The following is a 22,058-nucleotide window of genomic DNA, read 5'->3' on the forward strand; positions in this document are numbered from 1 at the left end:
ATAAGAGCGGAGATGCCGGTGGGACCCTTCTTTCGCGTACCGCCAGCAGCTATCAGAACATGGCTCGCACAAACGGTTATATATTTCGCACGCGCGTATAACGTTTCTTTTCCCCTTCGTTTTACCGATTTAAGTGATCCCCTCCGTCCATTTTCGGGCCGCATCATTACTAGCGGACAGGATTTAGGATCTCCGGGCGGCCAACTTAAAATAACGGTTCGTGCCGGCAAATGGTTCTCGATAGCCCCGCTCTTGTGGCAGTCGAAGCATAAAGGTCGTTCATGGACCGAGAATTCTCCGGAGATTGTGAACTCTAGCTATCATCTCCTCCTTCCGGGCCGATGGAAGTCTTAAATTAATTTCAAAGAAAGGGGAAAAAAATATCTTCAAGTCTTTGCTCCCATTGCATGTCCCACCTTACTTTAGCGTCCTCCCGAGTTAAAACCTTCGACCACCTCAGACAGCTCCATGCCCAGCTCATCCTCCACTCCCTCCATGGCGAGAGCCACTGGCTCACGCTCCTCCTCACCCGCTGCGCCCGTATCCAGGCCCCTCTGCCCTATGCCCGCCTCCTGTTTGAGTCTATTCCACACCCGACCGCCCGCGCATTCGCCACGATGTTCAAACACTGCTCCCAACTGGGGACGCACGAAGACGTGGCCGCCCTCTTCGCTCGTATGTCTAGCCTTGCCGTGACGCCTGACGCTTCTCTCTATCCCATTTTAATCAAATGGTTGGGCAGCGATGCAATTTCACTCCACGCCCGTATTTTGAAGCTGGGACATGCATCTGACCGCTACGTCCGGAATGCGATCATGAATTTCTATGCCCATCATGGTTCTGTCGAGACGGCCGAAAGGTTGTTTGATGAAATGCCCGAGAGAACGGTCGTTGATTGGAATTCCATGCTCTCGGCATATTGGAAGTGGGACTGCAGAAAGGAGGCGCTGCGAATGTTTGATTCCATGCCGGACCGCAACATAATTTCTTGGACCGTGATGGTCAGTGGGCTGTCGAGGGTTGGAGAATTCGACGTGGCACGGAGGTTCTTCGATGAAATGCCTGAGAGGAGCATTGTCTCATGGAATGCGATGCTTTCGGGCTACACCCAGAATGGGCAGGCGGAGGAAGCGTTGAGATTGTTCGACCGAATGATGGGTGTGGGAATTCAGCCCAACGAGACAACATGGGTCGTGGTCATCACAGCATGCTCGATGAAGGGTGACCTTAGATTTGCCGAATCCTTGGTTGGATCGCTTATAGAGAGAAATGCGAATCTGAATTGTTTCATCAAGACGGCGCTCATAGATATGTATGCAAGCTGCCGGAGTTTGGCGAAGGCAAGGAAGATTTTTTATGAGATGGAGGATCAGAATTTGGTGTCTTGGAATGCTATGATTGCTGCATACACAAGGGAAGGTGATCTCTCAGCAGCAAAGGAGCTCTTTGACGTGATGCCGGCAAGGGATGTGGTCTCGTGGAACTCCATGATCTCTGGGTATGCACAAAATGGACAGTGGAGTCCGGCAATCGAGCTTTTCAAAGAGATGGCAATTGTGAAGGGCTTGAAACCGGATGAAGTAACGATGTCTAGCATCATTGCAGCTTGTGGGCATTTGGGGGCTCTTGAGTTTGGCAGATGGCTAGTTTGTTATATCAGCGAAAACCAGATTAGATTAAACATTTCAGGGTATAATGCTCTTATCTTCATGTACTCGAGGTGTGGAAGCATAGAGGATGCTAGGAGAGTTTTTCGAGAAATGTCGAAGAGGGATGTATTTTCTTACAATTCATTGATCTCAGGCTTGGCGTCTATTGGCGAAGGGCTTGAGGTTCTTAAATTGATGGAGAATATGGAGGAAGAACGCATCGAACCGGATAATATAACGTATCTTGGCATCTTAACTGGTTGTAGCCATGCAGGACTGCTGCTTGAAGGCTGCAGGGTGTTCGAGATGATCGAAAGCCCAACCGTTGATCACTATGCTTGTAAGGTGGATCTATTGGGTCGAGCTGGCCGATTGGATGAAGCAAAGAGAGTGATAGATGGCATGCCACTAAAGCCACATGCAGGAGTCTATGGGGCTCTCCTCAATGCATGCCGAATCCACAAAAGGGTCAAACTAGCAGAGTTTGCAGCTCGAGAGCTCTTCAAGCTTGAACCAGAGAATTCAGGCAACTATGTATTGCTTTCTAACATCTATGCTTCGGCAGGGAGATGGGGAGATGGGGAGAGTGTTAGGGAAATTATGAGAAAAAGAGGTGTTGATAAAATGATAGGGTGTAGCTGGGTGGAATTTGGTGGTAAAGTGCACCAGTTTGTAGCTGGTGATAGGTCACACTGTCAGTCAGAGGAGATACACGAGATGTTGAAAGAGGTAGGAAGGAAGATGAGGGCATTGGGGTATATAGCTGAAGAGAGTTTGTCTCTTGAGGTAAGTTGAAGAGGAGGAGAAGGAAAAAATTGTGGGGAGCCATAGTGAGAAGCTGGCACTTGGCTTTGCACTGCTTGTTTTTGATGCGAAGGCAGTAATCAGGATAGTGAAGAACCTAAGGATATGTGAGGACTGTCATGTTGCCATCAAGATGATTTCAAAGATTGAGGGGAGGGAAATTGTGGTTAGAGACAACAAAAGGTTTCATGCCTTTTAGGATGCGAGGTGCTCTTGCAAGGACTGCTGGTAAGGCCTCACCGAACCTGAAAATAACTCGTCCAGCATCAGATTTCAAAAGTTTCCACTGACAACACAATAGTTGTTAGCAGGTTTGGTTTCTTCAAATGCTGATTAATTGTTTACTTAATGTATGCAGTGCTTGATCTGCATTTATTAGTATGATTACTTCTTATTTACTTTGTATATTGATTGGTTCTGCCTGATACATTTGAGCTTGCATTGCTTACATTGGGCTGCAATACTGTTGGAGGAAGACTAATAGAAATGGCGAAGTATGCTTTTCTTATTATTTGTATTCTAATTTCTTTCTGTGAGATATCGTGCAAAAGAAGTTTTCCATAATGTTGAGTTTTGGTTTTCATTACTTGCTGTTTTAATAATAAGGAATGGCTGAGTTCTTTTATGATCTTGAAATGCTAAGTGAAGGGTTAAAAATGCTATTTGCTTTGTAGTTGGATGCAGTTGATCTTGCTTAACAACAACTTCAAAAGTGATTCTCTGACCAAGTAAGTTTCCCTTAATCATCTTCATTTCATACTACTATGCTACTTATGCTGTTATCATGTGCTGGCTTGTAGTTGCTTTAACCATGTTCCGTTCTTAGAATTCTAGCCTATATTTTGCTTTGTTTCAACAAGTAGTGAAGGCATTCTCTTTGAAACTTTGAGTTCATACCGATCTTTGTTTTTTCAATCATTTTACTAATTAGTATCTGAACATAAGTATGTTGTTGATTGTTGGATGTTCTCTATTCGCATGCCTTTGTATGGCTTATGTACTTGGTAAGATGCAGTTATTAATTTTTGGCTGGCAATTAGTAATAGTATAATAGATATTGAAAGTTCTTCCTCTAAAGAAGTATTTTTTGGACTGAACAATTCATGAATTTGGCTAAAAAATGAGAGTCTTTTACTGGGCAAATCTTTCTCAATGTCCAATATTCATGTCTAGTATTTCCCTGTCATAGGCATCACCGGGACAGGTATCTCCAAATATAGATGCCTATAATTCGTCAAAAATTGTTGAGGAGAAGAAATTACTAAGTGGATTTTTTGATATTGAATGTAGCAGCTAGAGATGCAAATTTCTGAATTGTTAATGGAATCAACTTGTTATCTCAATAATGTGATGCTGAAAACTTTGGCTTCCTTTTATATCTATGGCTAGTTTTGTATTGAAAGAAATAGTTTTGGTTATGTACTGAACAAATATATGCATATAGGTGTTAATATGTAAATTGCCGGTAGAAATAACTGCATGTGATATTTGTACTAGTGAATCTTGCCTGACACCCGTATTAATGTTGGTCTCATCAAGGAACTGAGATGTGCCATAAGTAAGCTGGATTCATGAACTTGATTTGATGCAACTTCTTGATTTTCATATCTGATAAAATTGAATCCTATGGTTTCTTATTCTAGAATAGCGGGCGTCTCATTCCTAAACTTCTATGCAATTGAAATAATTTCAGGTTGAAACTTTTTGCTGAAACTGATTGATGCTAGTGTATCCACCTACGTTGGAAAAAAGCTCAAAATAAGGGGAGAGAGCAGGGTGGGGGACTCTCTGCATGCATATGTAATCCCTTGTGAGCAAGATAGATTGTAAATAACATGAATTCCACCAAATGTGCTCCCCTCTGATTTCTGACTGCTAATATCACCACCAAAGTATTTATTGAAGCCTCTAGATTTTTGTTCGGGTCTATTGTTATCCTTCATTGGGTTTTTGTGTGCTAACTATTGGAGGACATCTTCTAGCCGGAGTGAAATAGCAAGAATCTATCTATCATGACCTTTAATAATTCTTCCAGGTTTGGCTGAGCTTTGATTTTTACGAGAACTCCCATCAGTGAAGTTTCAGCTATTCTTTTACATGTTCCCTCCAAAATGTAGGACTCGCTTTATGTGAAACTGTTCTGCTAATCAACCTTGGTGAACTTACTGCCATTTGAGGAGCTTAACACCTGCTTTACTGTAATGTCTCAACTATTAACTTTTATCTTCCTTTCTAAATTTTCAACCTTTTGTTCAAGATAGACTCAAATTAAGACTCCACAATGTGTATCAAGTTATGGAGGTCTTAATTTTTTGATTTTGAATTCATGCCTAACTTTCCCTTTGTAAATGAATGATTTCTTAATTTATTGATCTGTCATAATTGCTCAGTTTCAGGCGGTCTTGGATGCCTTGCTCATTAGTTGCTGTGCCAATGTTGAAGGTCAACTGCATATTCTTTCTTCAATAAATTGTTCCCTCTGATTATTGTGCATGTCTATTTAAACTCAGCAACTATATGGAGGAATTGTTGTACTTCATCTTGAGCATAATCATAATCATAATCATCAAGTATTCCTATTTAGGGCAATCTCTGATGTTATTCCAAAACTTTCATTCATCTTTAGCATATATAATAAAATTATTCTCCTTACAAAATCCACATTTCAAGCCTTCTGCTGAGGAAGACAGACTTTCTGGAACTTGTGGGCCTATCCTTGTGCTATTGGAGTGGCAGACTTGCCAATCATCTCAATAAACATGATATGGCCAGCCATTCCCGTGCAATTTCATATCATTTTGTAGTATGAAATGGTCAAGCTCTGTGCGTGCAGAAACTATTATCAGATTTTCAAACATGTTTATTATCAAGATCTTCTAATTCACTGATAATCCATTAATGGCATGCAGTTTTATTGATTCAAGCACCATTTCTGAATTGAAGGAAGCTATATCTTTGTGTAGTCCTTTTGTCGCGCCGGTCAATTTTGATAAATTTAGAATATCTACTGTTTGATTGCTTACCAGTGTCCTTTTCAAGTATTAATGAGGTGGTCTTATTTGTTGTCCTAAAACTCATAATGATATCTGTGTTTTGAAATAGAGTATGAGGCAGTGAAGTTGGCATGATGGGGGCAAAATGATTCATGGACTGATGATCAAGGATGACCGAAATGAAGGATGACTATAATCAAGGAAATCAGACCACAAAAGCTCGGTGCTGGCTAACATTCCTCACAATGTAGTCCTTGTTTTGGCTTTCCATAACCTTTGGTACATGTGAAAGTGCATGCAGCTTTTTGGGTCTGCAAAAGTGATATGCCGGGAGAAACCCTGCATATCACAAGCCTGTAGGATCACAAGCCTGGATATGTGGTGACCCATGAAGGGTCCAGTCTATATGATGCATTCAAAAAGGAGATGGACTGACCGATGATTGATCGACTCATCTCCTCCTGGTAGCCCAGAAGGTATTCTCTTTCCATGGCTCCTGACGGATGGGGGTCACAATGAGTATTGTGATTACCAAGATCAACACAAATACGGAAGGGACATCTCTCTGGAACAGGTGTCTACTTTCTTGAACAGGTGTATGCATTTATAAACTGTCACCAAGCCAACTGAATCGGAAAATTGACAATGTGGTATGATCAACAGCAGCTGGCTTTGGTACTTTTAAGGAATTCAGATTTCAGTATATCTTAAGAGCCTAGAGAAACTTGCTGCCTATCATTTTGCATTAAGTTCCCCATAATAGTGATCAGAAAGATGAGCTCCTAGGCTATCAGAAAGTTATTTTTGCTGCTGGTTGTATGCTATTTTTTGTATTTGGGTGATCTCGGTTTCAAAAATGCCAGCTTATAGAGACCTGCATGCGAATGCCTGGAGGAGCACCCTATGTCCTGCTTAAAGGGAAGGAATGCCTAAGCTCAATTACTCATTTAGATTTTTGTTCATTTTTTTTTTCTTTGGTATTCATGAAGGGGAAAGCAGGAGGAGATCTAGCCATTCATGTTTCATTTGAATGGGGGTTGCAAACAGTACTCTGAATAGCTCAAGCTCAGCCCCAAAAATAGAGCTGGCTCAATAAGGCCCTTATTTATATATTTAATTGATAATGCAGAAGACCATGATGCTACCCGGATGAAACTAAGGGTGCAAATGGGTTAGCCTAGATTAGGAATTAGCCTATTAAGGATGAGAATGTAATTTGAAAAAAAATGGTCCACTTGGTTATTCTCTTTTGGGAATTTGAACCGATAAAATGGCATTATTGATCATGTCATGTTATTCCATACCGTATGCAAACTGGGCTTGAACCTAATCAATTGGATTTGACTTTTGAGTCTTATAAATATACTCTAAACTATTGACAAATCAACTATCAAAATGGTTTGGAAATCTTACTCTATCCAAGACTTTAAAACACAGAACAAGATTGACGAAATTCATGAGAAATGAAGGATTGAAAGTGATAATGTGAGATCACATAGATTTTGTTGCGTGATCAACATGACACCTGACGCTATTAAGCACTCTATTTACTCTTGACGCCAAAAAAAAAAAAAAAAAAAAAAAAACTTTCTTTTCGTTCTTTTGATCACTTTTGGTAGTTGATTTACCAGTAAAAAAATTAAAGTGACAATAACTGAAAATTCCGGCTGATAGCTTTCTGGATTCCACCAAAAGAACAAGATTTATTTATGTTCAGTCATTGAATTGAAAAAGGCACTAGAGGAAAGCATAGAATGAATTTATTGTGATAGATAATATTAAATTCAGGCCTAATGTATTGTGAGGTCTTATCAATCATGTGGTCCCTTACAAAGAATACAACTATCGTGCAGAACTTTGGGTCCATTGACAGACCCTTTTTTACCCAATAGCTCAAGCTGTTAGGCCGTGAGTTCGCGACGCTTGAAGGGCAATTCGGCTGATAGGTTGGCACTCCACTCAAAACCACAAATGTATCGTGGCAGCTGTCACAACTCAAGGTTGTCCCCCCACCCCCGGCGGAAAGCAAACAACCAGCTGCTTTAAATCGGGAAGGAGCCTTTCATGCCAATCGTAATGTTTGTGATTAGATTTGAATATATTTGAACCCTTAGTCTGACGAAAATGTCGGAGCTTGAACCCTTAGCCTGCAAGGACCCGTACGGATGTGTGTTTAGTTCCACATCGGTTATTTAATAGGTAGATCTTGGGTACTTATATGGGATCAAAGAACCCAAATAATACATTCCGGCTAGCCATTTTGGGTGAGGTTCTGGGTTGTTGCAAATGGTATCAGAGCGGACCCAGCCCATAACCTATGTGGACTAGGAGATACCGTAACACAGATCCATTAGGGCTGACCACGAACCGATCGTGGTGTTTGTGATTAGATTTGAATGGATTTGAATCCTTAACCTGACGAGGACGTTAGGGCTTGAACGGAGGGAGTATGTAAGGACCCATGCGAGCATGTGTTTAATCTCACATCGGTTATTCGCTGGATAGATCTTCGGTACTTATACAGAATCAAGGAACCTAAATAATACCTTTCAGCTAGCCATTTTGGGTGAGGTTCTGGGTTGTTACAAATATTATGTGAGGACTCATGCGAGCGTGTGTTTAGTCCCACATTGCTTATTCGTTGAGTAGATCTTGGGTACTTATACAAGATCAAGAAATCCAAATAATATTTTCTGGCTAGTCATTTTGGGTGAGATATTTAGTTGTTACAATCTCTACTTTTAAGGCATATCCCACTTCCAACGTCTCCAACCAAAGATTCCAACTCTAGAGCCTCATTCTCTATTTAAAAAAACAGAAATACTCAAAAAACTCTTCATCTTCGCTTAAAAAATAAAATGATAATAATTATTTGAACATATCAACGCATAATCAAATAAGACCACATTTTAAGTGCAATTAGCTACGGTCATTTAATAACATAGATTAAATTAGAGAATGCATATGTATGCATGCATGCATGCATACATACATACAAATGTGATTTGATGAGTCCTAACTTTATTTAAATGGCTTTGCCAAATTTAGTACAACAATAATTTTTATGTGCAATTTTAGAATGTATCAATTATGGGAGAATTGAAATTGGATATTTTTCTATTTGTGTTTTCGCCAACCATAAGTTACCTTATTCAAATACATTGTGTGAAATTTCCATGCTGGCCATTGAAATCGTAGCTATGCTACAATCATGTAGATTGCCAACAAATTTCAAAGCAAGCTGTATATTGCCAACAAATTTGCTTCTCACATTAAACCATTCCATTTATTAATCTTTTATGCGCAATTTTAGGATGCATTAATTTTGGAAGAATTGAAATTGGATATGCTTGCCATTCAAATCATATATATATATATATATATATGCTGGCCAACAAATTTAATTTGCTTCCCTCATGAAACCATTCCATCTATTTCTGCTATGCTTGGACGAATGGGATGCATCTACTTGATATTTGTGTAAAATATTAACGTATGTCCAACATAATTAAAATGGCATTTCCTAGCAATAGTTTCATATATCATCAATAACGAAGTGTTAGACTTACATCTTGAACAAATTTCGAACCTGCATGGAAATGCTATAAAAAGTATAGTCCAGCTGGAAGTGGCGATCACAACCTCTCTTCCATGCATAACCAAATTACTTGCTCGCAATAGAATACCACAAAAGAGAGGAAACCTTTGAGCAGTTCCATTCTTCCTGGATCTCTTAATTCTTCCTTCCACCTTATAACACTCCTATTATAAACGGTCTTTTCTTCTCAGAGAAAATAACACTTCTCATTCCTCCTCTTTCTTGCTTTCTGAAATATTTTTCTTGGAGAAGATGCGAGCCGGCGGCGACGGCGGCGGCGGCGACACGGCTGCGAAGAGACGAGGGTGCTCGTGCACCAAAGAAGACTTCCTTCCGGAGAAGTCTTTCGAGAGCTGGGCTAGCTACGGGCAGGCGCTCCGGGAGACCGGCAGCCGGCTCCGGGACCGGGTGACGGCCCGGTCGCTGGACGAGACGGAGCTGCACGAGGTGCGGGCGAGGAGCGGGCACGAGATGAAGAAGAATCTCTCCTGGTGGGATCTCATCTGGTTCGGCATCGGCGCTGTCATCGGTGCCGGAATCTTCGTGCTCACCGGCCAGGAAGCCAACAAAGAGGCCGGCCCTGCCGTCGTCCTCTCCTACGTGATCTCCGGGATCTCCGCCATGCTATCCGTCTTCTGTTACACCGAGTTTGCTGTTGAGATCCCGGTTGCAGGTATTACAGTTTCGTTTGTTTGTTTGTTTTCTATCTATGCTTTGAATTATCCTAATTCTGCATGTGTTTTAGTTGGTGATCCATTTGAATTAACTAAAAGTATTCAAGTTTTAAGAATCTCTATAGATTATTTTGAATTTTTAAATAAGAAACTGATGGTGATACTTTAATTATCGAAAAAAAATTTGTTAGATAAGTCGATAAATATTTTCTTTGGAGATTGGTTCTTATGTTGCGTCTTTCGTTGTATGTTCTTTATGATAATCAAGTTAATGTTAAGAAACAGAAGCAAAAGGATTTTATGTTAGAAATCAAAACATGATCTGGCTCATAATTATATATCCTGCACTGTAAATAATTTTCTCATCATGTGGGACTTTATTTTTTTCTAAGGAATAAATTATTTGTGTAATAGTTGTAAGAACTATAGATCTGTAAGATCTTCTAAAGAGTGAAATCAGATGTATTTTCTTGCAACTTGTGAAAAACTTCGTTCTTTTGGGATGTATCTCATCCTCTTGCACTCTTTGTCCTTATGAATTCTTGTGTATCCTGTTTCCACTAATGATCTAGTATCTTAATTTCATGCCTTCACTACCCCCAACATGCATGGATTCCAACATCTTCATACTCTAATGATGTTGTCAAGCTTGGCTTCCATCCTCACCATATTGCATTGCCTTTGTTAATGCTTCTTGAATTACCTGAAAAAAAGCTTATGTGTGTTAAGGTGGTTCTTTCGCCTACCTCCGGGTGGAGCTGGGCGACTTCATGGCGTTCATCGCAGCCGGCAACATCCTCCTCGAGTACGTCATCGGTGGTGCTGCTGTCGCCCGCTCTTGGACCTCCTACTTCGCCACTCTCCTCAACCACAAACCCAACGACTTCCGCATCCACGCCTCCGCCCTCGCCGCCGACTACAACCGCCTCGACCCCATCGCCGTCGTCGTCATCACCGCCGTCTGCCTCGCCGCCGTCCTCAGCACCAAGGCCACGTCCCGCTTCAACTACATCGCCTCCATCATCCACGTGGCCATCATCCTCTTCATCGTCGTCGCCGGTCTCACCAAGGCCGACGTCGCCAACTACACCCCCTTCGCCCCCTACGGCCCCCGCGGCATCTTCTCGGCCTCCGCCGTGCTCTTCTTCGCATACGTCGGCTTCGACGCCGTCTCCACCATGGCCGAGGAGACCAGGAACCCTGCCAAGGACATCCCCATCGGCCTTGTCGGTGCCATGACCGTCACCACCCTCGCCTACTGCATCCTTGCCGTCACGCTCTGCCTGATGCAGCCGTACAGCAACATCGATATCGACGCGCCGTTCTCCGTCGCATTCCAGGCCGTCGGAATGGACTGGGCCAAGTACATCGTCGCCTTCGGGGCGCTCAAGGGCATGACGACGGTCCTCCTCGTGTCGGCCGTCGGCCAGGCGCGGTACCTCACCCACATCGCTCGCACCCACATGGTTCCGCCATGGCTGGCGCAGGTGCACGGCAAGACCGGCACTCCGATCAACGCCACCATCGTCATGCTCTGCGCGACCGCCATCATCGCCTTCTTCACCAATCTAAGCATCCTGTCCAACCTCCTATCAATCTCCACGCTGTTCATCTTCATGCTCGTCGCCGTGGCTCTTCTCGTCCGCCGCTACTACGTGAGCGGCGAGACCTCCGACTCCAACCGGAATAAGCTGATTGCTTGCATTGTGCTCATACTGGCATCATCCATTGCGATGGCGGCCTACTGGGGAGTGAGCGAGAAGGGGTGGATTGGGTACGTGGTGACGGTGCCGATATGGTTCCTGTCGACGTTGTTCCTGCATCTGGCCGTGCCCAGGGCGAGGAAGCCGAGGCTGTGGGGGGTGCCGATGGTGCCATGGCTGCCGTCGGCGTCGATCGCGATCAATATATTCCTGCTGGGATCGATCGACAGGGATTCGTTCGCGAGGTTTGGAGTCTGGACGGCACTCCTGCTGATATATTACTTGTTTCTTGGCCTCCATGCGTCCTACGACACGGCGATGATGGCCAAAAGCACCGCAGGGCCGACGAAGAGGTTGGAGGAGGGGAACGATGGGCAGTAGCGGTCAGGAGAGGAAGTGAAGGGGAGGGGTGAAAAGAGCAGCGAAGTGTACGTGCCCCATCAATTTCCTATTCCTTTCTTTGGCTTTTGATGAGAAAAGAGAGAATGTGTTACTGGATTGTAATTTTAGATGGGGAGATAAAGAACGTCTCGACTGGTTGGATGTTCTGATGTTTAAACGCTGGAAGTTTGTGTATAGCATTGATATTGGAATGTCCATGATGGTTTTTACCAGTTGGTCCCAAAATAACTGAATCAAAATTGGTAAGTTTCATTCACCATTCGCAAAGCTATCGCACATACACATACCTGTCAGATAAGTTCATGTCAAGGTTTGAGTAGGTTCATGTGCAAAGGGAATATCCAAGGCTTTGGATGTTTAAAGCTCTCGGCAGTGTTCCCATTGCCTTGAGACCTACTAAGAGCGCCTATTGCAACAATGAGCATGAAGCTGTTTGTGAAGAAGGCGAGGAAGCCGAGGCTGTGGGGGGTTTCCATTTCAGCGAACGTTTTCCTGCTGGGCTCGATCGACGGGCAGTCGCACTTAAGGTTTGGGATATGGACAATCGGGTTGCTGGTGTCCAACCTTCTCTTTGGGCTTCATCCATCGTATGAAGCCGATGTTAGCGATGCAGGGATAAGCAAGACGAACCAGCGAGATAGATGTTTTTCCATGTAATAATAAGTGGAAATTGATTGGGAATTGGATGGTGGAGCTTACAGTGAGGGAAGATTATGCTGGAGCTTGCAAGACCTGTTAACACTTCCTGTTAACCATAGTTCACACAACCAATTTATCTGAAGGACATTTCAGTAAATCTAAAAAGATTAAAAAGCCTGAGAGACAGACTTCAAGAATCCTGATTTCTGAACTGTAAAATGATTCAAACTTCCCAAGAAACTGTTCCATTGACAAAACCCTTCCAGCATGCTCCTGGTTCTCAATATACAGACTTGGCTATACAACATCTCTCACAACTCGCAACATAATTTACACCAAAGGAGTCAGTAAACAGGCAATTGTGCGTGACTGATGGAAACATCAACCAATGATGGGTGGTGACTGGGTGAGCTGGCTTAGTGAGGCACTATGGATCTCTGTCAACAATATACAAGTAGATTCACACCACAATCACGCAAATCAAAACCCTTGCAAGCCAAATATCAGGAAACTTCTACGTTAAGAATTCTGTGAAACAAATCGCCAACTCGAGCAATAGGGGATAAAATATCGTAACTTGTTTTAGGCTGACTGAAGGGAGATCTCCGCATGCCGTCCTTCTAATATTGTATGTCATGTCCCTATCTTGAGAAGGGAATTAAGGGATGTGCTATTGAATCTTTGGGCAAATCCTCTTATCACAAGAACAATGACATCACGCATGTGTCGGGTTTGCACCATCAAGTCCACTTCATTCTCACTGTCCACTACAATCTTGAAGCGGTGTTGGTCGTTGCGATAAAGCTCAACCTGCAAAACCCAAGAGACGGGCCAATTACCACCACCATGTAAAAGATGATGCCAGGTGTCCCCATGTAGAATCTAAGAATATTCTTGTAACCATATACTGAAAAATTCATCATTGATGGTGGCATTCGATCGCCCTGGGTATACACACAAATTCCTTCATAACTACTAAGAAAGCATTCGGTGATGCAATTTTGGATTCTGAAGAACATGGGGACGTGACATTTTCCCAGGTTGGCATATAATTGTTGTAAGAGTTGGCAATAGATTTATTCTAATAATCTTTCATGTGGAAATAGAAAAACTCACATGGAAAGGAGGAGCATAAGTTCCCTTGATTTCAGTAGTTGGAAACGAAGTCTTTGAACCCGGTTTCACAACCTTGACCCTCTTTCTGTTGACTTCTAGAATTCTTCTCTCAAGATTTCCCACTCTTAGAGCCTGTAAAAATGAGACAATGGTTTGAGTTCCCAACTCATCTAACCTTATGTGATAATGTAAATGGTCAATGAGAAGATGACACAATGGTAGTTAAAGCAGGGATGGCTACCTTCTTTGGTGACCGGTCCTTGTCACACAGTGCCTGCATCCAGTAGAAAGTGAGGAATGTCAACTTTCCAGAAAAGAAAATAATCAATTTAATAATCCATAAACAACATGAACCACTCTATGCATGCACACATGCATGACCATAAAAATGTAATTTCTGTCAGAAGAATAAAAAACTAAAGCCCATCTGAAGTTTGAAAACCTCCGCATAGTGTCACAAGGAGAACTCATCAAATAGCCATTACTTATGAAAGTTCAAACAGTTATTGGTCCTATCATTATCAGTACTATATATGCCCCTTGAGAAAGTACTACTCTTTAGTGTTTTATCGCAATAATTATCCATGCACCTATTCACAATGTTTGAATACACATGACAAAGAATGACCGAAAGCATATAAGGCAGATTTGATCAAGGGAAAGATTGCCAATGTGGATGAAACAGTTACTGTGTTCTCTTTTCAGAAGAGTAAGAAAACAATTTTACAAGTGCAACAAACATCACCTCAAACTTGACAGATCCAAGATCCAGCTTCTGCTTCACTTCTCTGTAAATATCGGGCTCTGCAAATGCAAAAAAAAGCTAATTAAATATATACAGGGCCAGAAAACTATATCCAGAGGATTTAAAAAGAACCGTTTTTGTAAAATTTATAGAAAAAAATAATTATGGATTTGGATGCATTGTTTGAGAATTGATTGGTAACATAAGTAACGCAGTATACATTCTAAAAGTTGAGGACCTCGGAGAGTAAGACAGACTTCAGGATTTATTCCCACAAGAAGAGGACCACAGGTTCTCTATTGGAGAGTTCATTCCATAATCTTTTTAGATCCAAATCACAAATTATGAACGACTAGCTCTGCATCTAAGTATACTAAAAATAAAGTAAATTATGCTAGTCTGCACTAAAGCACTCCACTAACAAATCATTCCAATATTTTGTTTTATTTTCAATAAGAATATAACATATTTTCTAACATGACAGATGCTTAATGTTACAATAAATTTCATAAGCTACTGCCTGTCAGAAATGTACAGAACAGAACATAATTTAAGATAAAGTTAAAATGTACTCAAAATAAACTATCAAAGTGTACTTCATATCTAAGAGAATTTGATTTAAGAATTGATAGTTACGCCTCTTTAATTATATCTTGAGAAGCTCAACATCTAGAATAGTTTTCCGTAGCAGAATTATTATCTTTTACCATCCAAATATCTATTGGTTTAGATTATTAGCTTTTTGAAGTTTTCACAAGTATTCCAGAAATTGGTTACAGGCATAACCAAGTTGATCATCTAGTGACAACACATAATATAACTGAAAATCAACAAATGGACAATGAAGCTGAAAACTCACTAAACATCAAGAAAACAAATTACTGGGCAAGTTATATGAAAGATTATAAAGGAAAGAATTCGAATTCTACCAACTGAAATTGGATCTGTTGATGCAGAAACTGGTTGTCCCTCAAATCCATCTTCCCTTATAGGAGTATAAACTGCTACAAGTCTGTACCCCACATCGTCAACGTTAGCTTCATACATCCTCCCTGCTTCACCTGTATTGAGATCATTTACCAATGTTGACAAGCAAAAAGATCCTAGAAATGGTATGCAGATATGTTTAGATGTCTGAATTAAAACATATACAGCCTTCTTTTCATGATAGAGTTGAATACAGATGAAGGTTGGTTACTAGTTGGGCTTTGAAAATATGAAACCTAAACCAATAGAGTAATCAAGTTTAATATTAGACAATGCATGGCTTGCTTGATTGTAGGGATGGATGGCTCTGGTCCTGATTAATGTAAATAATCTCAAACTGGGTTCCATTCTGGTTATGCTTCAATATCCATGCACGAGGTTCTTTCAGAAAGAAAAATTTTGGTAGATGATCTAGAAAGATACTAGGAGTGTTGAGAGTTGATACCCCATGGTTCCTCCGCACAAATCTAGAGGATTTGAGCATACAATACATCTTCTCTGTCTGATTCAATTTATCTAAGCAGGAATATCCGGTTATCAAAAAATTGAGTTGTCAATGAGACAACACCTTGTCACTGAAATAAGCACTTGTGTACTCTTCCTAGCTGTAATATATACGCATAATACTAGTTTTGCTTCATGCTAAGTTTTTTTTTCTTTTTTATATAGAGGAGGAAAAAAAATTCCACCTATGCGTGGTGCTAAGTGTCAATCCATGTGAATCCATGAATCTGAAGCTCAACATAATAGTTCTTGTTTTAGTTCTTCATACCAAGGTAGGTTTCCCTAGCCAACAAGTGGCATTCTTAGTCTCATGGAGATCAAGTCTCGTCCCTAAAGCAGCCTCGACCAGGAGATCAAAGTGATTCATGCACCGTTGACATCTAGTCGACTAGTTTTAAAAGACACGGCCTCTGCTGCCTAAGCAGTCCACCAAGTTAAATATGTAGAATGCAATTGATTTATAAGTTAGTATTGGATGCTACCAAGTTGATAGTTCCATTGGCTTGCTACATTTTATCTGATAAATTATCTTCAACTAGGCTATTTCTATGTTTTTTAAATTTGTCATTTTATATTATTTATTTTCAAGTTTTATCATTTTTGGACTGCCTTGACCTATGGGTGCACACCTATCCATTAGGCAGCTCTCTGCCTTCCCTTCTGCTACCTACAGTCTTCTAGAACATTGCAATTTGACAGCAGATTCTTGGATGTTCTCAAAATTTAATGACCATCATGATCCATAATGCCAGCCGCAGGTAGATGGGATCAGGCTTGTAGGTAAGGTTAAGGTTGTATATTCATCATGTCCAGTACTTTATTAAACTAGGGAGTATGATAATGGTTCTTGATGAGTCCAAATTTAGGTTCTGATTGGCTCAAATCAAGTCACTTTGGTGTCATTCTCCTCAGTTTGCAGCCATAGAGGCCAAGCTCCGGTCAAACAAGGAAGAGGTATATGCTTTCGTCCAATGTTGACTAGTTATACATGCAAGCAGGTATGGAGACGAGGAAGTATGGAGATTCACAAGCAAAACTCTTGCTGCTGTAGCTAAAGCTAGAAATCATGGAAATTTTGTTTTGCATCACTGGTTACATTAAATTTGGTTATTGAATAAAGCAAATTTGATGGATTTAAACAGCATGTATAATCAAACTTTTGATAGCAAACATATAATACCAGGTATAGATATGAGATCAGGGCTTCCAACCATCGATCTGAGCCATTGGATTTTGCTCTTGCCTTCTTTTCCTCCACTATAATTACCTCGAACAGCGTATAAGTTTGTGTGGTAACCTCTTCCTTCAATCTCCAGCTTATCAATTTTGGGTATTGCTAAAAGTAGCATTATATTAGATCGTAGAGCAAACCAGCAATATACCACATAATGAATCAAATAAAAAGATAATTAAAAACATGGAATGTTAATGAACAAGCACTTTGAAGTTTAGGATTGCAGTTTGGAACTTTTGAAAAGCAGGAGAAACTTTTTGCACACAAATACTGAACAATGCCGACTATGACATTCTTTTAAGTTGGATCAGTTATATTTATTAGTTAGTAAAAGATGTAAATTAGTCTAGAACTCAAATGAGCTAAATTTCTTGACTGAGGTGGGAATCATGAAACATTTGTGTTCTCTTAGACAATTTTTTTTCAAATAGACGGGCATTAAGCTCACCTTCTTATAGTTTGAAACAAGGTTTTCCGCATTGGTTGGTACCGTGCAGTACCATATTGCACCGGTATCGAACCGATATGCAGTCTCGTATCGTACTGATACTTGGTATGCCTCACCGTCGTACCATACCATGTATCGATACTGTAATAAAATTGTACCAGTATGGGGTCCAGTACTGAGACACGAACCTTGGTTTGAAAAATAAGGTCCATAAATTTAGTCGAAAATGAGTTTGACTCTTTTACATCAGAAAGATAACAATGTCATCAACATAAATTGCTTTGCTTATTTCAGCATTATAACTAAAAAGCAAAGTCATGAAAATAACCTGGCAAAATAGGAGTAGTCACTGCTGATACAGACTCACTCGACCTTCCAAAAACATCTGAGATTGTGCATTCACATTTTAGACATCGACCTATGTCCTCTAAACGTATCCTATATGAGCAGGAGCGCTGAGAAGGCAATGGTTCAAAGGACTGATAATCTCCTGTTCCTACAGAGCAAAACCTGTAACCAGTATTTACATGATCATATAAGTGACAAAAGGATTATATTAATGCAGCAGTGAATGTGATAAAACTAGCATTTTACCATTGGTATTTAATCTCCTTCTTGTACTTATCCCAATTATGTTGTTGAATTGAACTATTTGGAATTACTTCAACAGCAGTTAGTAATCCTCCTTCCATTTCCTTTCCATTGAAGGAAAGCATCTCAATTTTTGGAATTTCTAAAGAAAACAGGAAAACCATGTGATTACAGCAAGCTAAAAATGCATGTGTAACCAGAATGACTAAATAACACCAATAAAGGGGGAAAATTGAATATTATTGAATAAAAGATGATCTTTCTGAACTGAATGAGCTAGAAACAATTTCAAGAATGAACATGAAAAGAATTATTTCATCTTCTAGATAAAAATAGGCCAGATGATATATAACTGAAGACAAACTAAGACGTTCAAACCTGAGAGCAACAGACCTAATAATTTTGATGCAGAAAAAAAAAATTACTTAACAAGGAAAATGTGCAGGATGAAAATTTGACAAGAGGCATGCATTTAGAAATTGAATTTTGGTCGCTTTAACTGCAATACGGAGGACATAAAAAAGAAATAAGATAAACTACAGAAACAGAAAGCAAAAAGGAGAGCTTCCAAGATTGCAAACAACTCTCCTGAAGCTCACCAAAGAATTTCACAAAACATTATGTGCTCAATTTGAAACAATTGTTAAAAAGATTTCCAGCTTATGAGACAATTGCATTACATTCATTCTCTCAAAGGCAGTAAATCAGCAATGCCTACAAAGTCTTGAGTTCTGGCAACAAGCAAACTGCAGGAACAAAGTAGAGAGAAACCGTAAATTCTTAAGAAAAGGCTTCAAGGCATGTAGCACTGCCACCACCAGTTGATCTCTAGTCTGCAAAATGAATGTGCGCCAACCCTCTAGGATACAATAAAACCTAGTGTCTGATCATTCTTGCACAAAGGGAATCAAACCACTGAACATTCACCAGTGTTTGACAGAATTATCTAACTTGTACACGATTTTCTGCAGCAAACAGTATATAAGGTTGATCTGATTTAGAAACAGAGTGAGCACATGTTCTTGTTGTTGTTTTTCTAAGGGTGTGCAAACATGGCTTAAATGGACTATAGTTCATATCTTTCTGAATAGACACATCCCAATAGTTTAGTAACTGTTGTTTTGAATTTTAAAATCTAAACTAATTAATTCAAAACTAAAACCCATTAGAAGTTAGTTAACTGCCACTGCCACAAGTGGGACTTTGTTCCCAATTGTTATTTTGAAAATATACAACAATCCCCACCATTTTCAGAGTAAGTCAAATTACCAAATCTTTGATAATCCTAGAAATCTTATGCATAAATGAAGGTATCTTGCGATTTGAACCTTCTTATAGTGAGAATATGTTAGGACTAGTCTTTGAACCAGTAATTCTGCTTTGACTAGCTGCACATATCTCCCACATAATATGTTTTACACCAATGAATGCTCAATATAAGCTAACACTTTTATGGCCTTGTGTTTGTATCCTTTTCGTAAGTGCTTTAAGAGCCAAGCCATTTGCTCTAAGAAGCACCCACAGTTCACACTCGTGTAGGTAGACTCTATACGAAGTGCTCGCGTAACAAAGGTACTACAATAGTTTTTTGTTATAGGTCTATTAAGAGCATTTAGCTCTTTTTTTCTTTTTTTTTGGCTAAAACATAAATATCATACATAGCATGTACGAATACAGCCAAAAAAAATCAAAAAGCAGCACATCACGGAGAGCCGTAGGCAACTCCGTCTCACCCTCCCATAGGTGGTCCTCCGAATGGTTAGCAACAAAAGATGCTACCCAATCCGCCGCCCCATTGGCCTCTCTAAACACGTACTTCGCCTGAAGCACCAATCCGTCATGAACCATGGCCCAGATATCTCTCAAGAGCAGGTGGTAGTCGCCGACCGCTTCCGAAATCTGCAGGATCCACCCAATCACCGTCACCGAGTCACCCACCAGGAGGACGTCTCTCTCCAGCAAGGCACGCCGAACATAACATAAATCAGACCAGGCCGCTCTCAACTCCCTCCTTAGCACCAATGTATCAAACAAGTGGCAGCCTCCAGCCGCAAGCACCCTGAAGTCGGGGCCCCCGACCACGAAGCCTGCCCACCCCACCTACCGCCCTGCAGGACGCATCCGTCAAAGTTGACCTTGAGAAAACTCGGAGGTGAAGGCTTCCAGGTAAAAAACACCAACCGAGGCGCTCCGCGAGCAGATGTGAATCCCCAGATATCCCGAGCTATCAAAGGTCTATCTGACCGGATCGCCTGAGTAGCCTCCGTCACCAGCAGTTGTGCCCTCTCCACCACTACGCCCGATGGGGGGCAACTCTCCCCAAATGTCCATGCATTTCTCGCTAGCCAGATCCGATAAGCAGTATAGGTCGCCCGCACTGCCGACCGCACTGCCTCCGGTCTGAACTACGAAGCCCCAGCCAAACGTCAAATACCCTGAAGAAAGGACACCACGTGACACCAAAGCTCTGTGGAAAACCCTGCCCGCCTCCAGACCCTCATAGCCCGGTGGCACTGGAAGATGACATGGTCCAGCGACTCCTCAGTCTGGCACTCGGAGCACTGAGGGTGGATACCCAAGCTCCTCCCATGCAACAACAGTCTCGTAGGTAGCCTGCCCCAAGCCACCTTCCACAGAAATAAAGCCACTCTGGGGTGCAGCCCCGACCGCCAAATCCAGTCGAAGTCCACCCCCAACTGCCCTCCAGTCTGTATAACACCACAAACGTTGGCTACACTGACTCTAGCCTTGCAAGACGAGCTCCACACCTGATGTCGGGGCAAGGGTGCACCGGAACAGGGAGCGCCCGAATCCGCTCCGCAAGAGGCTCCCCGAACATCTGATCAATCCGGTGAGAGTCCCACCCCCACCTCCCGACAGAAGAAAGTCACGTACCCGGAGTCCATCCCTAGCCTCAACACTAACTAGAGTCAGCCAACGCCTCAACAGGATCTTGTCCACCCACGCATCCTCCACCACGTCCACCATCTGGCCATCACCAATCAACCACCTGCATCTGCAAAGGACCATAGGCACGTACTTGCAGATCTCGCGCCAAATAGGTTATGCCCTCCGACCCCCAGATGGGGTCGCACTGCTCCCAACATGGCCATACCGGGCGACCATCATCCGACTCCACAGAGACTGCAGCTCCAAGACAACCCTGGCAGCATGCCTGGCAATCAGCGCCTCCCTTCTAGTCAACAGAGACTAAACACCCAGCCCCCCCAGCCCTAGTTGGTAGGCATACCGACCCCCAATCCACCAGGTGCACCCCCTGGCCACCTCCATGCATCCCCCAGATGAAACCTCGAGCAAGCCTCTCAATCCTCATCAACACCGTCTTGGGGATGATGATGTTAGATATCAGATAGACCGGCATAGAGCAAAGGACAGACCTGACCAAGGTGACCCTACCCATCATGGAAAGCGAGGCCGCCCTCCAACCCTCTAGCCTCTGCTGCACCTAGACCACCACATCCTGGCAGTCCTAGATCCGTAGCCTCCTCCTAGTGATAGAAAATCCCAGGTAGCACAACGACCCATGCTGCTCCCTTATGCCCAGTAGGCCCTTGATCTCCTGTCGCACCCGCACCTCAGTCTTCGGGCTGAAGGTAATGGTTAATTTCTGAAGATTAACCCTATGCCCCGATGCCTGGCAGTAGTCCTCCAATACCCTCCGAAGAACAATGGCGTCCCTAGGCCTAGCCCTGGCCAGTAGCATGCAATTATCAGCAAAGAGGTGAGTGATCGGTTGGGCACCGGGCGCCGGAACATAGGCCTCCAGCGTCTGCTCCCCACACGCTTGTCGCAGGGCCCGAGACAAGACATCCGCACCAAAGTGCAATTAGCACTCTAATGTAAGCAATTCTAGCTACTGGAGCATATGTATCAGAACAATCAATTCCTTGTTTTTGTGTAAAGCCCTTGGCCACTAATCTGGCTTTGAATTTGTCAATGGTTTCTTCTCA

The 22,058-nt window shown here is 42.0% G+C and overlaps 3 protein-coding genes across 23 annotated transcripts in view; 2 read left to right on the forward strand and 1 right to left on the reverse strand.

Moving 5' to 3' along the window:
- The first annotated feature begins 138 nt into the window (after positions 1-138).
- Positions 139-6,732, forward strand: LOC103703644 (pentatricopeptide repeat-containing protein At1g14470). 21 transcript variants are annotated; one of them, XM_039114583.1, is made up of 5 exons: positions 139-2,947; positions 3,128-3,181; positions 4,844-4,895; positions 5,363-5,432; positions 5,556-6,732. In XM_039114583.1, the coding sequence occupies exon 1, from the start codon at positions 408-410 to the stop codon at positions 2,442-2,444; it is 2,037 nt and encodes a 678-aa protein (XP_038970511.1). In that variant the 5' UTR covers positions 139-407; the 3' UTR covers positions 2,445-2,947; positions 3,128-3,181; positions 4,844-4,895; positions 5,363-5,432; positions 5,556-6,732. The 21 variants fall into 21 exon arrangements, with proteins under 21 accessions (XP_038970511.1, XP_026659017.2, XP_038970508.1 ...); XM_026803216.2 differs by having other exon boundaries at positions 139-2,764; XM_039114580.1 differs by having other exon boundaries at positions 139-4,651.
- A 1,402-nt stretch (positions 6,733-8,134) lies between these two features.
- Positions 8,135-12,802, forward strand: LOC103703712 (cationic amino acid transporter 1-like). The gene is made up of 2 exons (XM_026803204.2): positions 8,135-9,717; positions 10,448-12,802. The coding sequence occupies exons 1-2, from the start codon at positions 9,297-9,299 to the stop codon at positions 11,800-11,802; spliced, it is 1,776 nt and encodes a 591-aa protein (XP_026659005.1). The 5' UTR covers positions 8,135-9,296; the 3' UTR covers positions 11,803-12,802.
- Positions 12,663-22,058, reverse strand: part of LOC103703643 (187-kDa microtubule-associated protein AIR9-like) — a 46,977-nt gene continuing 37,581 nt past the window's right edge. Inside the window, exons 31-38 of the mRNA XM_039114584.1 lie at positions 18,091-18,229; positions 17,825-18,006; positions 16,995-17,150; positions 15,253-15,384; positions 14,324-14,382; positions 13,820-13,852; positions 13,579-13,710; positions 12,663-13,272 (exon numbers count right to left, since the gene is read on the reverse strand). Coding sequence (XP_038970512.1) covers positions 13,096-13,272; positions 13,579-13,710; positions 13,820-13,852; positions 14,324-14,382; positions 15,253-15,384; positions 16,995-17,150; positions 17,825-18,006; positions 18,091-18,229 — 1,010 coding nt within the window. The 3' untranslated portion in view covers positions 12,663-13,095. The remainder of the gene's footprint in view (positions 13,273-13,578; positions 13,711-13,819; positions 13,853-14,323; positions 14,383-15,252; positions 15,385-16,994; positions 17,151-17,824; positions 18,007-18,090; positions 18,230-22,058) is intronic.

This window comes from Phoenix dactylifera, chromosome 16 (genome assembly GCF_009389715.1).
Source record: "Phoenix dactylifera cultivar Barhee BC4 chromosome 16, palm_55x_up_171113_PBpolish2nd_filt_p, whole genome shotgun sequence".
Classification (NCBI taxonomy): Eukaryota; Viridiplantae; Streptophyta; class Magnoliopsida; order Arecales; family Arecaceae; genus Phoenix; species Phoenix dactylifera.